This window comes from Musa acuminata, chromosome BXJ3-1 (genome assembly GCF_036884655.1).
Source record: "Musa acuminata AAA Group cultivar baxijiao chromosome BXJ3-1, Cavendish_Baxijiao_AAA, whole genome shotgun sequence".
In the NCBI taxonomy this organism is placed as follows: domain Eukaryota; kingdom Viridiplantae; phylum Streptophyta; class Magnoliopsida; order Zingiberales; family Musaceae; genus Musa; species Musa acuminata.
Genome location: NC_088349.1, coordinates 3523136 through 3539957, shown reverse-complemented (window position 1 = coordinate 3539957; position 16822 = coordinate 3523136). Strand labels below are relative to the sequence as shown.

The 16822-nt window shown below is 39.0% G+C and overlaps 3 protein-coding genes across 3 annotated transcripts; all 3 read left to right on the top strand.

Annotated features, from left to right (window-relative positions):
- The first annotated feature begins 1189 nt into the window (after positions 1-1189).
- LOC103987494 (uncharacterized) lies at positions 1190-6526 on the top strand. Its single transcript, XM_009405821.3, has 3 exons — positions 1190-1472; positions 2866-3058; positions 6096-6526. Exons 1-3 carry the CDS (start codon positions 1419-1421, stop codon positions 6224-6226), a joined length of 378 nt encoding a protein of 125 aa, XP_009404096.1. The 5' UTR covers positions 1190-1418; the 3' UTR covers positions 6227-6526.
- A 1800-nt stretch (positions 6527-8326) lies between these two features.
- On the top strand, positions 8327-9838 carry LOC135628330 (uncharacterized). Its single transcript, XM_065134940.1, has one exon. It carries the CDS (start codon positions 8327-8329, stop codon positions 9836-9838), a length of 1512 nt encoding a protein of 503 aa, XP_064991012.1.
- A 1445-nt stretch (positions 9839-11283) lies between these two features.
- LOC135629318 (OBERON-like protein) lies at positions 11284-15412 on the top strand. The gene is made up of 3 exons (XM_065136515.1): positions 11284-11490; positions 12139-13319; positions 14647-15412. Exons 2-3 carry the CDS (start codon positions 12167-12169, stop codon positions 15246-15248), a joined length of 1755 nt encoding a protein of 584 aa, XP_064992587.1. The 5' UTR covers positions 11284-11490; positions 12139-12166; the 3' UTR covers positions 15249-15412.
- The last annotated feature ends 1410 nt before the right edge of the window (positions 15413-16822 follow it).

Sequence of the window (16822 nt, the reverse complement as noted above, 5' to 3'; positions counted from 1 at the left end):
TAGTTTCTCAATTTTCAATTATACTTTTATTTTTTTATAACCTCTCAATTGATCCAACATCTTTTTGGTTGATACAGATTGACCCATAAAATAATATCTTTTGGATTATTACAGAAATAATTAAAAAATCGATGTCTTAAATCCTAAACACAAAAGCTATTTCTGATCTTTTCTTTTTGATCTTCAGATCATCCCAAATTATAAAGCTCAAAAAATTTAATGAAATTAATCGATATTCTTAGATAACATCAATTTCAACAACATTTACATAGATATTCTTAGATTATTTTATATTATAAAAAAAACCCTTATAGAATTTTCATAATGCACAGGGCAATAATGGCGATGGGACGCGGTTTGACGTCAGCCACCCCTGATGACGTCTCGTGCCTCGGTTGACTCGATAGTACCTGGTCGAACAAACTGGAACGCCGGCCAAGGCGCATTAACATCCTACTCAGACTCGGTCCTTCAAGTCATGCCAACACTGCTGTCAGATGTTACCAGGAGTACGATCATAGTCCTTGCAAGCGGGCACATCAGGCAACGACAACCTTTACTATAAAAACCCCACGTTCCGAGGAAACTGGGAGGGTGAAAAAAAGACAAAAGCCCCCTGTGACTATCAACTGACTGGATTGTCGGAGGGGGTCGGGTCGAGCCTCCTGACCCGACCTATGTGCAGGGACGAAGACGGAGCGCCTCCCACCGCGTGCCCAGGCGAGGAGTTCCCTTCCAGAGGAAGCAGTCGTCCCGTCGTGATCGTACCATCGCAGTCGGCCACCTCAACGGTCTTAAGGGTCGCTCAAGAAGATCCTCAATCATTCGGACCCGAACCCAGTCGTGTTGGCCCCGAGGCCACGACTTCATGTTATTGACACCAACACTTAGAATATTAACTTTTTGTGCAATATATCCTTCCACAATGATCGAGATGAGTTGGTAGAGATCATATAAAGATATCGATCGAGATGGTATGACCTAAAAATATCACTCTTAGAGATCGGCAACTATTACTATCTATTTATACATCCCGTTGTTGAGTTGGGTGAGTTGGTAAAAGTACTAAACCTGAAGGGGGTAATGTGTAAATATGTTCTCAAAGGGTGTACATCAGAATTCGAAGTTGCAAAAGGACTTTTTAGGGAAAATGACGGCTCCCCATTGTCCTTTTCTCGTGGCGGTGGGCGGGCGAGAGATTTCGGCCCCAAGATCTGGTCTTGGCGAGCTCCGGCGGTGGAATCAATCGATCGATCGCATTAGAACCGCTGTCTTCGGTGGTTGCTCGAGCTGAAACTGAGTCGCTCATGGCGGTAATTGCTTGCGGTATGGTTTGGAATCGCGCGGAGGGCGGAATTTGATTTCCTGGTGTTGTTTTGGGTTTGGGGTTGTACGGTTGTTTCAGGTGGAAGAGGGAGATGAGTAAGGGCCGGAGTCCGGAGCCCTTAGATTTCTTCATCTGGACCATCGAGGTAGATTCATGGTCTTCTTGGTTTATTTCTTTATATCTCATTTAGGGATTGGGAAAATGTCCTTAGATCTCGCTGTTCCAAAGGAGAATAATAATTTTGTTTCCATTTGTGAGGTTAGGGATTCGTTTTGGAATCAGTAACTACCCTTGATATATCTCTTCAACCCCATCATATGTGAGGTGTACTTTTGTTTGCTTCAAAGCCAAAATATAATTCATGTGAATTTTGTAGACTGGAGTAATCTCCATTGGCAGGAATTGTGTTTAATTTCTTGCTATCCATACTTGGTTGGACGATTCATTATATATTATCCTATGTTCTATTATTTGGAAAAATTTTGCTTGGATTTTTCTGGATAAAATAAGAGTAATGATAGGAAATATAAGTATCTGAAGCGTGTAAAGCTTTAAAAGAATTGAGCTACTTAACAGAACTTCAAAAATTTCTCTCAAGTAATCTAACTTATGTATCTTTACGACTAAATCGTGGTTGTACAGAAGCAACCAGCTTGGGGAATATGTTGGCAAAAGGAAAAGAATCATATATTTTAGTTTGGAAGTGTGGATATGGCATGGAGGAGATGTTTGGTTGTATGTTTAGGTGTATTATGCTAAAAGTTTGTATACTAAATATTGCTTTTTATTTGTGATGAAACTATAAATGTAACTAATTAAGAATAATTTTTTCTTACTTGCTTTTTAGTTTTAACACCAAGCTACCGCTGCGAGAGGCCTATGTAGTATAGATACACTTCTCAAGCAATTCAAGCTCAGCCCTTTTGCAGATTAATTTCATGGCCTATGCTGATGTAAGATATAATTACTGAGAAGATATAATGGTACCCAGAATAAGTAGAAACCTATCTCAAACTGCCTCATTGGTGACATTTATGTCCATCTCCCTTGCCCCATCCAATGGTTCAACCGTACTCTTACCTGATAGCTAATTCTTTGGATGTGTTGTTCAAATCTCAACCATAACCAATTTTAGGAAAATTTAGAGTATGACGATGAGAAAAGGGATTCCCTGAGTAGCCTCACTCATTAGGAGGAAGCCAAAACCACTTCATTAGGTAAGTCTTGCAACCACAGTGCTTCCAGAAACCATATGTTCTTTAGAATTCCTAAATCCTAACTTGGTACAGCAATTTGAAATTAAATTTTTGAGGGCACGCACCAACTGTATTATGTTAATTTCACTTCATTTGATCTTGAATTCAAATACTAGTTTGCAACATAAGCACTGCTCACTGTTTTATACTTGCAGCAAAGCTGCCCGATAAAACCTGAGAAAATCGTAAATATAGAGGAACTGTTGGGAATAGGTAATTTATCTAGAAATTGAACCACTGAAAATTCTTTTACTGGACTTGATATGGAAAATGTGATCTCAGGATGTTGGATTATGGCTTGAAGAGATAAATCTTGGTAGCTACTGCCAGGTTTTCAAAGACACTGGGGTAAACGGGGAGTACTTAGAAAGTTTATCCATGTTTACAACAGAGCAAATTCTGCGGTTTATCAGGCGCTGCCACATGAAGTGGGGTGACTTTATTACTCTATGCAAAGAGTTAAGGCGCATAAAAGGTTATATTCTTCTATCAATGTTCATAGTTTCTTAGCATGATTTCTTTCCTCCAATATAATTTTTCTGACTACCATTTGGCTGTTGTGAAAATTCATCTGGCATTCGATAACTGAAGAACTTTCACATCTTCGATTACTTATTAGCCACTACAGTTCGTGTTTCATGTCTTTTTCCTATGAACATATGCATGCTTTTCTACCGTGAAAGCTGAAGGTTGATAATACTCGAGAAGAAAGTCAAGGTTTCTGTCACTAGTGGCTTATTGGAATTCAAGATACAGCCCACCCTTATGTTGGCTTGTTGTTGATCTTTTACTGATGAATGTTTTGACATATAAAAAAGGAAACAATGAAGAGTTACAAAAATAGTTTGTAACTCATACAGGTTGCTGGAATAAGCATTACAGTTACTAGATCTGTTGCACAAAGAAAAGTTTTCATGTTGTTACCTCTTTTAGTTGATAGTTGATACGTAACCTCATTGACTTAGTTAAGCTGAAGCATTATCTTGGCTCTTGACTCACCCAACCAGTTAACAAGGAAACAAAAACTTGAAGTGATTACCAGAAATCAGAATTTTTATCTTGATGATAAAGGTTAAGGTGACCTGTTATCAAACTGCCTGTTCATTAGAGTTGATAATTGATCCATTAGTTGGTCTGGTGGATTTGGATCAATTTTTTGTCTTAATACTTCAAGTTAACTAGATCTGTTGATTTGTTTCGAGGGTGAAAGTAAGGTTGGACTTATGTATATTGATTTTTTAGGTCCATTTCACTTCATGAGTGTCCCTTTATACATTTAATGTGAATGATTTGTTTCATACACTAAACTCATGAAATCCTCTATCATAAGTTGTACAAAGTATAATAGATTTCATTTTGCATCAACCAAATATTTACTAATCATGACCTAAAATTTTTGAATTTAGAAAAGTACTCCTAAACTGTACAAGTGATGCTGCAAAAGCAGTTTTTTTTGTTTTCTGATTATAATAGTCTGTTCATAAACATCTTTTTTACTGTTCATGATATCATTTACTTTTTCCCACTAACCTAGCATTCCCAATGTGCCACTGTAGTTGTATGAAGATCCTCTAAAACTGAAGACGAGCATCATACAAAACCTAATCATGGGTACAATGATGTGACGTTGTTTACAACTGTTGTTTTTTGCTTTCAAAAGGATGTATTACTCTTTATCTTATTCCTGTAACAAAACTTTCTCTGTTGATTGCTTTGAGATCAATATTTTTTGCACTTGCTTGTTGTCACTGGAGATGGTACTAAGCCCCACTTACCTGTACCCAATCCGGACCCTACATGGATCCAACCCAGCCCGACCGACCTCGAGCTATGGGCATATGGACATGGTATGGGTCTAGATATGACACATTGATAAAAATGATCTGGGTATTGACACACAAACCTGGTTTATGTTACTAATCTTAAATATATGTACTTCTATACAATGTCATCAAAAAAATTATTTTTTGTAATGGAGTCTGTAACTAGATCATAGTTTTTACATTAATGATGATGTTCTCAATAATTTGATTGCATATCTAATTTGTTTAAAACAGGTATCTAATTTGTTTCCATGGATCATACTCTTTTTTTCTCTGTTTGATAAGTTAGAACTAAATGATTTAAGCAATCTTTTATTAAGAATAATTAATTTGATTTCAACATGGAATAGACTTAAACTATCGTTTGGCTTTCTTTAATTTACGATTTACTGATCATGTTAACTTTTGTATCTCCTTATTTCTGAACTTACTTTGGGCCAGAATGCAAGTGATATCCAGGTCCAACCACACCTGATTCCATCTGTAGCTGTTACATACTGTGGCTGTCAGAAGTTCATCAGGATTATGTGTGCTTATTGGTCCATTATCCATCTTATCTTTAGTATTATCTTGCTTAATTTTTTATTTGCTTGTACAAAAAGAAAGATGGAACGATAAAGCTCTGCTGTTTTAATTAATGATCTTATCTACAAAAATTGGTGATTTGCTGTAACTTAGTTTAAAAGCTTGTAACTCAGAAGATAGTAAATGGTGGGTTGTAGTGATTGAATGAAATTTCATGCTTCTTGTTAATTCTCTCAATGATGCAAGTTAGTAGCCTTGCTTTTCTTTTCATCAAGGAAGTTGAAGAGGGCATTAACAATTATTTATCTAACAAAATTTGAAATGCATGAATATTTTAAGGTGTGGCAGTTATTTTTTTTTAAAAGAACTGAATAGATTCATAAATCCATCATTCTTCTATTGAATCTTTTATCCGTGACAGGTACTGTTCTTTTCATGGAAGTTGTTATAGAGAACAATGCTGTAATTATCTAGTATAATGTAAGAAAATGTGGAACAGCAATGTTATTATCAGAAAATATGCTATAAGCAAACTGAGATTCTATCTTTATTACATTGACACTTTTTTTTTTTTCGCAGAAGTAACAAGCTTTTACTTCTAGGTATGCTAAATTCAAGTTGGCTGAATGGAAGTCGCATGGAATTTAGCAATGATTAACTAGCAATGAGTGTCTTAGAGCATGCATCCATTGAAGAAAAATCTAGAAAAAGCTCACTGAAGTTTATAAATTCACTTTCATGCAACTCCATGCATAGATGGTGTAGGGTGGTAGATATTATCCTATTGCTAGGATCATTAGATTGTGGGGACAACAATTCATAGTTTACATGATTCTCTTGATTGACCATTCACTTTCTTCAACTATACAGATAAATTGCAAGATGATGAAACATTTATAACTTGATCATATGATCTCCAGTTCTGAAGTAATGGTTGTTTGACACAAAGTAATTCTTCCATATTGTTGTTTTTGCCACAAAATTGGTGCATTTATGCAATCACACCTATTTCTTTTGTTCGAACGATCAATATGTAATCCTTCCATCTTGTTGTTTCTGCTATAAAGATTGGTGCACGTATGTTGACTCTTTCTTTTGTACAAGTGATCAAACTCTTTCAACAGTCATGGTTTTCTAAAATCTGCTACTTGCATGTAAATGCAGTTGCATGCCTGAGAGGGGAACAAGAAGTTCGCAAGCCATGGTGGGTGCCGCAATGCCTGTCGGCAGTGTTTGTAAAGGTGGCAAAGCGCAAAAGACGATCACGGGTTGTCTCCCTGAAGGTAGAGCCTTGAGCTCCAAATGCAACTACTCCTACTTCTTAACCCTTTGTTGTTCTCCTGCCTCGTTTCCTCTTATTCCTTATGGTTCAAGTTTGGAGTAATGCCATGGTGTTTCAAGTATATTGGAAAGGCCATAATCCTTGCCTTGGCCAAGGACTTCAATTTGGTTCCGGTATCAATTTTGATAACTTATTGGATCAGTACGATACCGATATATGTCTACTAACCTGTGTCAACTGATATCTTTGTAAATTATATACATGCCATTATCTTTGTAATGATCCAATTGTATCCAAAATACTGGTTTTGATACTTCCTTTTCCCCTTCAAGTCACTATTTCAATCAGCAGCAGGTCAGTGTATACATAGATCCAAGACAAATTTATGCTGCTTGATTCTGAACTTGGCAAACTGCTGTGTGTTTGAAGTCCCAACTTGGCCAATCTGTTCAAACTATACATCACATACGCATCTTAGCAATTATGGGATTTCATTTCTATCGAGGATATCAAACATAACCTTATGACATCATATTCTAAGACATACTTGGAAGCAAAAGCTACAATACTAAGAGTTTAGGATTTAAACATGGGTTTCATTAATTTATCAAATCATATGATATGAATAAAATAATAGAAATAAAAGTTAGTTTATGTGTATTATTGGATAAATAATAGAAATAAAAATTAGTTTATGTGTGCTAATATCGAGTTATGTTTTTAGATATTGAAAAATAAAGAATTTTTTAGGAAAAAATCTTAAATTAAAGAGGAAAAGTAATTTCAAAGAAAAACAACATATTTTGGATTCTTCTACAATACCCTTAAAAAAAGGTCTTTTCCTTTGTAAATGTAAACCTATAGTAAAATTGAGATCTTGTTAGTAGGGATTTGTATTCATTAAAACTCAGTTACAATATTTGTCAATAAAGTTAGAGTATTTTTTGTTCAAAAATACTGTAATTGAGTAAACACATTGACCCTTTTTATTGTCATTATTTCATAATAAATTAACACAAATATTATAATATATTCAAAAAAAGATTAAAATTAAGGATAAATGATAAATAAAAAAAAGATTTGTCATGTTTTATTTTGAAATACATCAAAAACATTCCCAATTTCAGTTAAAAACAATTTAAATTCTCAAATGGATGATTTTATAAACCTTAAAAACTATAATAAACTTGATAACCAAGGTTAGAGGGTATTTAAATTAATTGAAACTTACTAACAATGTTTAGAGCAGTTATAGTGTTTTGGTCCAACTAAAACACTATGACTGGGTAATATCTCATCAATTTCATTGTTATTTTTCATAATAAATGAAGGGGATTTGTCATCCTTTATTGTGAAAAATAATATTCAAAAGCTTGTTAATTTCAATCCAAAATCATTCAAAAACTCTCAAATAAATCAATTTATAGGTTCTCAAAAGGTATACTAAAATTAAATATTATGGTTTGTGGGGATTTAAATAGATTAAAACTTGATTACACATAAGTCCACCATTAAGTCCATTTGAAAACATTGTAATTAGGAATGTCTTACCATTTTAAATGATCATTCTTTCCCAATAAATTAAAACAAATATTATAACATTTTTCAAGATGGCAATACCCATAGGTAAGATTAAGTGATTACTCTTTTATTTTCATCCAAAATCATGCAGAAACTTTCAAATGGATTATTTTATGAGATCTTAAAACATATAATATAGTTGATGATTAAGATCAGACGGAGATATGAGCTAATTAAGCATTGTAATATTTTTGGTCGATATTATGAAATTTGATCATATCAAAACGTCGAATTCTATTTGGGCTTTTGATGGAAAATAGTCCAATATTTTTCCACCTTCTCTCGCGCCTTCTAGAAGGAAGTGGAACCTTCTTCACGGACCTCGTTCTCTTGGTTCTTCCAGAAGCCTCTTCTAGCCCTTTTGCTTCCTCTCCACGCACACCGTGCCCGTGTCTACACTTCCTCCAGAAGCCTCTTCTTGCCCTTTTGCTTCCTCTCCACGCACGCCGTGCCTGTATATATACACACCTCTCTGTGATCTCAATTCAAGACGAACATTTTTCTTCTCTTAGCTTTCGATCAACGCAGAGACATGGAGAGCCCCTTCTTCTACTCGGTCGACCCATTGTGCGCCGCGGGCCGCCGGTCCCAGCACATCGAGAGCCCCTTCTTCTACTCCGCTGACCCATGGAGCGCCGCCGGCGGCCCGCGGTCCCGGCACACCGAGAGCCCCTTCTTCTACTCCGCTGACCCATGGAGCGCCGCCGGCGGCCCGCGGTCCCGGCACACCGAGAGCCCCTTCTTCTACTCCGCCGACCCATGGAGCGCCGCCGGCGGCCCGCGGTCCCGGCACATCGAGAGCCCCTTCTTCTACTCCGCCGACCCATGGAGCGCCGCCGGCCGCCCGCGGTCCCGGCACATCGAGAGCCCCTTCTTCTACTCCGCCGACCCATGGAGCGCCGCCGGCCGCCGCCACCACCCACACTGCCCCGCGCCCGTGTTCACTGCGAATCCTGGCGTCGTCTACATCCCCAACCACTTCGATGGGTCGGACGAGGTTCCCGCCGTCACGAAGCCCGCGAGGGCGCCGCCGTCTGAGGCGGTTCGGTCGTCTGCGGCTGTTGCCATTCAGAGGTTCTTTAGAGGCCACATGGTGCGGAAGAACGTGAGAGTCGTCTCCCGGATCGCGACGGAGGTGGAAGAGATCGAGCGGAGGGTTTGCTCGGAGATGGAGCGGCTGAGGGTGGATCCCAAGGAGCGGCTGCTGGTGGGCGAGATGCTGATGGCGCTGCTCTTCCGTCTGGACTCTGTCCGCGGGGTAAGGGAGTACCGGAAGAAGACGATCCGGAGGGTGATCGCGCTCCAGGAGGCCCTGGATTCGATCTCGGCCCAAACCCTTGAATCGTCGAATCCCATTGATTCTGAACCACCGATTTCGGCGGAGATGCAGCCAGATAACCGTGAAGAGGTGGAGGGGACGCCTCGGGAGGACGATTCCGATGGCGCCAACACCGAAGAAGCCTCGGCTCAAGAATGTCAAGATCCGGACTCCAATGCCGCCCATGAATCTGCCTCTCAAGCTAGCCAAGATCCAGAACCGGAAGCAAAGGATGAAGGCTTCGTGTTGGTAACAGTGGAGGAAGCTACCGGCACTCCTCTGTCGAAGGCCAACTCGGGAGCAAAATGCGTAGACGGCGATGTCGTTACGGACAAAGCAGCACTTTCTGATTCAATGGAGCAAGAGAAGAGGGAACCAACGACGGCCCCGGCAGAGGAAGCACCCGAGATATCGACTGCAGGATGGCACATGACCGAGGATTCGGTGCAGGCAATGGTGGAACCAAGAAAGGATTCGAAGGACGCCTCGGGGATGGGGGAGGCGGCGAAGAAGGTGATGGCGGAGAGCGAGAGGCTGCAAGGGTTGGTGGCGGCGTTGTTTGAGCGGAGTGCGCATCAGTGCAGGCTGATGGCAGGGCTGGTGGAGAGGGTGGAACAATTGGAGGGTGCGGTGCACAGAATGGATAAGAAGAAGGCGAATAAGATGCGTGCAAACTGCCATCCTCCTTCGCCGGTCGACAAGAAAGGTAACCAAACGAGGCAATGATTCCACCGTTTCTTTGGCTTAAGAACAAGTTCGTGGTGAAGCCCGGAAGAAGAAGACCGGAACAATGGCTCCCAACCATGGGAATGTTAGATTGATCAGGTTGCTCCAAATTTACAGTGCATCAAGATTGTAATACCCGTGATGTTCTCAAAATGGAGCTATCTCAACAAATAAAAACAGAAGTCAATTACCAGAAGGATTTGAGAGTGTTTATTAAATAGGAATAGAAATAGTTGTATTTAATAATCCAGAAGATGAACAATCATATGCTTCTATTATATGACCGATTTGATGTTTGAAGGTATTCTAAGTAAAGAAGTGCATAATGACACTAAAGAGATGGTGAATTAAAGTGTATTTATTTTTTTTTTAAGATGTAAGGATAACAAGAAAATAAAAAAAGTCTTGTCTTCAAAAAATATAATATGTGTGGTGCGAATTAATTTATATGTCTATAAAATCATATGTATTTTTTTTAATATTATTACACTGTATATAACTATTTTTTAATATATTAATTGGATACTTGATAATCGGCACCAACGTATATCATTAGTGTATTTTTCCAACGGTAAATAGTGAAATATTATTCTGATAAATTCATCTCTTAACAATAAATAGAAAGATTCTACATCGCACTCCCAATAGATACAATTACTCATATATTAAAATAAGAATATATTCCTCCGATCAAATAGAAAAATTATATAACTATATGTCCAACACCCTTTTAAGTATTTTTATTTATTTATTCTTTCACACATAAAAATCATAATCATAACTAACAAGACCACTTGCTTGCTCAGCATAGCCCATATGATATCCCATAAGAGATGGTTAAAATAAAACCTTTTTATTTATGAGCATTTTGGTAAAAGGACATCTACCCTCCTTCAAGATAGAAGTGCCAGGAGTCCATGGAAGCAGGCTTATCTCTGACTAAAGAAGATGAGAAGGGAAAAATTAGATCCACATACATGAAAAATTAAATTAAGAGGGTAGATTGAGGAGGAGGATGGGTGGGGAAAGGTATCAAATGGTGGAGGAAAAATGTGGAAAAGAGTTGGTCATTCAATAATATTAAATTTCTGTTTGACACAACAATCTCTCTACATTAGTGTAATCGAAGCCAACGGAGATGGATATACTTGTAAAATTTTTCTTTCGACAGGGGTGCCTTTGAAAACAAAATATCTGCAAGGCCCACCACGCAGACAAAAGCGGGCCCACGCACATTGACTTGTCAACGCTGCAAGACGACAGGCAAGACGCGTGTGTGACCGGTTAACCCGGTCTCCTCCCGCCGGGCTTTAGTAATGGATTGCCCATCATCGTGTATGACGTGGCATGTTGCTAGTGGATAATAGGGTGGGGCCGAAAGAAACATCACCTTCGCACGACGCGGTGCGCGACGAGTTCATCCGGTTGCTGTCCCCCGGTTGCGCCGGTCATCGCATTTGACGCGTTGAAAGTTGAAACCCGCTCCGCCCTCCTTTCCGCAGAGGAAAAGGGTGGGGAGAGATCGCAGCAAACCCTAATCCCTTTCTTCTCCCCTCTCTTTACTCCCACTCCTCTGGATTCGGTCGATCCCTCTTCTCCCGGTCTTCCTGCAGTCTTCTGGCGGCTTTTCTCCGCGTCGAATTCAGCTCTAGGTATGCCATCTTGCTGCGGATCACCCTAATTCGTCCACCTTCTGGTTTCGGGATCGAATCTCTGCTTGTGGGGTTCTTAATTACTGCTTTCGTTCTGGTGATTTAGCTGGCGCCATGTTGAATTTGTGGCGAATCATCCTAATAGAAATTTTAGTAGTTTCCTCTTTGGTTTTCTCGTCCAAAAATTTGTCCTTCCCCTTCTCTCGGTTCTCTCGCTGTTTTTACCTTAAATTAGGGTTTTGGAATCTGGAAATGCGTATTCTTTTAGAGAGGCATGTATTGGTCTGATTTCTGGAGCAAGATTCGTTTTTGTCGTTATGTTCTGAAAATGTTAGGATATTGGTCTGATTTATCAACAATTCGTAGGTAAATGCTTTCTTGCGTGCACATTTTGATTGTTTTTTGGTAGAAACATATAATTCGACTGTTTTGTCGAGCAAGAAAAATTAGACTTTGGCACTATGCATCAGACACAGAATTGGATCTTGGAAAGGGACGTTCCTTTTCATGCATCCATGCATGAACCCGTCACGAAGTGTTTTTTCAGTTTTGATGGGTACTTCTTTTTGTTATTTATAATAATTTAGAGAAGGATTTCAAATCCTCAAGTGATTCCGATGTGCTGATCAAACCCTTGAAATGTGGCAGGTAGAGTTTTGAGAAAACAACAATTGAAATGGGTACCCCTTCTGTCACAAATCACCACCACCAATCACCACTCTCTATGCTACCACCACGCCAGCATCCGAGGTCGTCAGGCCTGCAGACATCCCTATCCCTGGCTTCATCAGACCCTGCAGCATCACCCGACACCCAAGAGCCAGGATCTAATTCTGACCAAGGGCAAGACTCGCCCACGGAGAGCGCCAGCTCTCGTGAAACCTGGCCCATTGAGACAAACCACCCTGATGTGGTTGGAGGACATAAAATAGAGAAGGAAAAGGAAGGAGAGAATGAAGTTGCTAAACTGCAGGTCATTCGGAGGGTTTCCAACGCAAATAGGTTATCGCTCCATGAAATTGCTCGAGACAGGGTTGATGTTGTTGCTGAGAAAATCAAGGTCATGCCAGATGAGCTTCTAGATGAGCTTAAGGGTGAGCTTCGGCAGATACTTGAGGGTACAGGTGGTTCTCATCAAATAGAGGAGTTTCTGTATCTTCAGAAGCTTGTGCAGGGGAGAGTTGACCTGACCGCCAAATCCCTTGCTGGTGCTCATCGTGTGCAACTGGAAATTCTTGTTGCAATCAATTCAGGCATTCAGGCCTTCTTGCATCCAAGCGTCAGCATTCCACAGAGTCGCCTCATCGAGGTTTTCTTGTACAAGAGGTGCAGAAACATTGCTTGTCAAAGTGCTCTCCCTGCAGATGAATGCAGCTGTGAGATATGTTCCAGTAGGAATGGTTTCTGCAATCTCTGTATGTGTGTGATCTGCAACAAGTTTGATTTTGAGGTGAATACATGCCGCTGGATTGGATGTGATACATGCACACACTGGACTCACACAGATTGTGCCATGCGGGTTGGCCAAATTGGGACAGGTCAGTCTGTTAAGAGCGGAGTTGGCCATACAGAGATGCTTTTCAGGTGCCAAGCATGCCACAGAACATCCGAGTTGTTAGGTTGGGTTAAAGATGTCTTCCAGCAGTGCGCTCCTGGATGGGACCGAGAGATCCTGATGCGAGAACTTGACTTTGTCAGTAAGATTTTTCAATTGAGTCAGGACCCTAAAGGAAGAAAATTATACCGCAAGTGTGGTGAACTAATAGAAAAGTTGAAAAGTGGCACAGCCGAATCCGTGGCCTGCAGAATGCTCCTTCTCTTTTTCCAAGGTATGGGACAAAAAAATATAACCTACATGCAAGTAAAAATTACACTTGAACTGCCAATTATCATCTATTACTTGGGAAAGCCAGCCCGGCAATAAGATAGTTGTTAAAATCAAACTTGAGATTAGCATCATTTGCAAATTATTGTTCTGATGCATCTGTCAGTATGCATTTGAACCAGTGCTTTTCCCATTTATTCTCCTATGCCACTTGCATCTACTCCTTTTTCCAGTGGTACTGTGACTAGGACTACGATTCAGCCGGTCCTAATGTCACGTCATAAATATTTGTTAAATGTTTTGTGGTTATGACAATGGTGAATACTGTTTTCACTTTTATCTTAATAAGACAATGACAGATATGTCAGATAAACAAAGATTGGGCTTTTTGGGCAACATGTTTCTTAGAAATGGTGGTTTTATGGTGACATTTACAGAATGAAAACTTTCATAGGTCATAATTATTAAAGTTTAAGAGCACTAAGGTGTGGAAACAACTTGGAGCTTAGGTAGCTTAGGTGTGAAGAAGGCCACCTTGTGTCATAAGTCATGAAAAAATGATCTAAGAAAATGACAGGCGTTTTTGAAAGAATAATATGTATTAAGATTCAGGATTTAGTTGCCTCCTAATGACATGTAAATAATTTAATTGATTTGGCTTATTAGTGCAAACGCTTGTGTTTTCTTGATTGCAAAAATGTTATAGTTGATGCTGACCAAAATTCATCATTGTTTTTTTTCATTCTCATGGCTAAAATCTGTGGTCCATTTTTTCCCTTCACCTAATGAAATAATGTAAGCCTTAGTAATAATGGCTTCTGAAGTTCTAAAAACAGAACTGCTGTGAGAATTATATGTGTAACAGTGGAAAGATGCACATTTCATGCATATGGACTGTAGCTAGTTTGCACAGGATTCAGCGAATATGAAGCAATGGAGCTTATTTGTCTTTCATGCTGTCTGCTGATTCATCATGTCCTGTATACTTTTGTCAACAAGTGGATAGGGTTTTTACAAGGCTAACTTCTTGGGTACTGAGGTAGCAACTGTTACTTAAAGTTGGATGTATCTTTCTGCAAAACCTCTTTCTATGTAGAAACTAAAGTTTGATGGATGATCACCATTGACAAAGCTAGCTTTAACCTGTAAGGTGTAATTTTTTGCAAGGGACTTATTACCTTCAATAGGGCCTTTGAACAGAATTTCAAATTAGTCAGGCTGTTGGAATTAGACACTTCAATGACCATTCCTTTTTTCTGCCAAATTCTGCTTGGTTTGCCTAGAACACTTGCTGCAGTCTTTTAAGTTACTTATTTTTTTGTCTATTGCAGAACTTGAATTAGATTCACCAAAGAATTCTGAGAACGAAGAAGTTGGGCGTCTGATTTCTCCACAAGAGGCTTGCAATAAAATTGCTGAGGTGGTCCAAGAAGCTGTGAGGAAGATGGAGATGGTTGCAGAGGAGAAAATGCGGATGTTTAAGCGAGCTCGTTTGGCTCTAGATGCCTGTGATCGTGAGCTTGAGGACAAGGCTAGAGAAGTTCAAGAGCTAAAAATGGAGAGGCAGAGAAAGAAACAACAGGTGGAGGAACTAGAGAGCATCATTAGACTTAAGCAGGCAGAGGCTGAAATGTTCCAATTGAAGGCCAATGAGGCCAAGCAGGAGGCTGACAGACTGCAGAGCATTGCACAGGCCAAATCAGAGAAGGCTGAGCAGGACTATGCTAGTTTGTATCTGAAGCGTCGTCTTGAAGAAGCAGAAGCCGAGAAGCAGTATTTATATGAGAAGATAAAGCTTCAGGAGAGCCAGCATGCTCCGCAGGGTAACAGCAGTGGTGGCAGCGGCGACCATGCACAGACTCTAATGCTGAACAAAATCCAGGACTTGTTGAAGAATGTGCGAAGCATGCCACCAAAGACCGAGGGGCAATAATCAAACTGCTACTTACTCCCTGTAGGGTTCTACTTGCTTTTATTATATGTTGTAATGCACAACTAAGAACACTATTAGATTATCAACTGGATGTTGCTTGAATTTAGATCCACTGTTTGTTCTGAACTATTTTTGTATAATATGGCGAATTTAATTCGTATGTATGCACTCGGTCTTTATACTGAAGTATTTTTGGTGAGCCTTCTTATTGTAGTATAATGTATTTGAAACAATAGCAAAGACAATCCTCATGAAATGAGATGGATTGGATTGTGCAGCTAATGGGGCCCTAAAGAAGCTAAGTTCTACCCAAACCAGATATGAATTAATTACACTGGTTGAATTAATTAACCTTATCAGGTTTACTTATTGTTGTTACTTGAACAAAAATGAGTTGATTGCACTGGTAGTGAAGCCAAAAGATGAGGTTTACTTTCATGTTTTGGGAGAATTGAGGACTTTGTAACATGAGAGTGGCTGGTGTCTAAAACCATTTATAATACTATAGATGGTCCTCTTGCAAGCCAAGGTGGAGATTCTTAGTAAAAATTGTGACAAAGACCTTTTCATTATTGTTTTTATTTTATTTGTTTTTATCTTCAATGAAACAAATTTGTACTGGTAGTTTATTTGAATGAGGTAAATATGTAGGTCAACCTACCTTGTCATTAGATGCTTATGTGCCTTGTCATTTGTACTGGTAGTTCTCTTTTTAACTTTCCTAAGACATAATATTGCTCGTGTATATTAACATGGAGACATTTTATACAACAAACTAGATGCAACAATTGAGATGATTGATTGTGTGGAATTGAAGCTGTGCCTAGAAATGAAATTATGAATCATATTCATCTGATAGAAATTTTTGGGACTAATTACATATAGTTAGTTACTTTAGTATTACAATCTCTATATTTTAAAAAGCTATATTGCTATCTCTATAATAAGAGGTAAAAAGCTATATTACTTCTAATGTTGTTTTACCAATCAAAATACGAAAACAAAAGGTAAAAATATAATTTTTAATATTTCGTTAGTTGTGACAGACGACAACGGTGATGACAAACAATGATGTCATTTGGAGCCACAGCAATTATATGCAATTATTGAACGATAATAAGAGGTAAGGGCCACTTTGCATCTGCGTTGCGTTGATGCAATTATATGCAATTATTGAACGATAAAAGGACAATCGTTACATATACTAAATAGTTTTTTCATTGCTCAACAACTATGTCAACGCTAACATAGATGCAGCATGACCCTCACCTCTCATCGTCACTCTTCTTATTCATAATAACCATTCGCAACCCCAGTAGTAATCCTTTTAATTAGGGTTGGTGCTTTAACCATGTCATCTATCATCACAGAATATTAAAATTATATTTTTATATTTTCGTGAGTAAAATAATATTATAATAAATAAACTTAGATATTTTACTTTCGTAATTATAAAAATAACAATATAACTTTTTAAAATGTAAGGACTAGAATGTTAAATATTATTAAAGATAATATGAAATTAGCCCAAATTTTTGGATGGCAAAGGACAGGGGAGGCAGCAGCTAAATGAA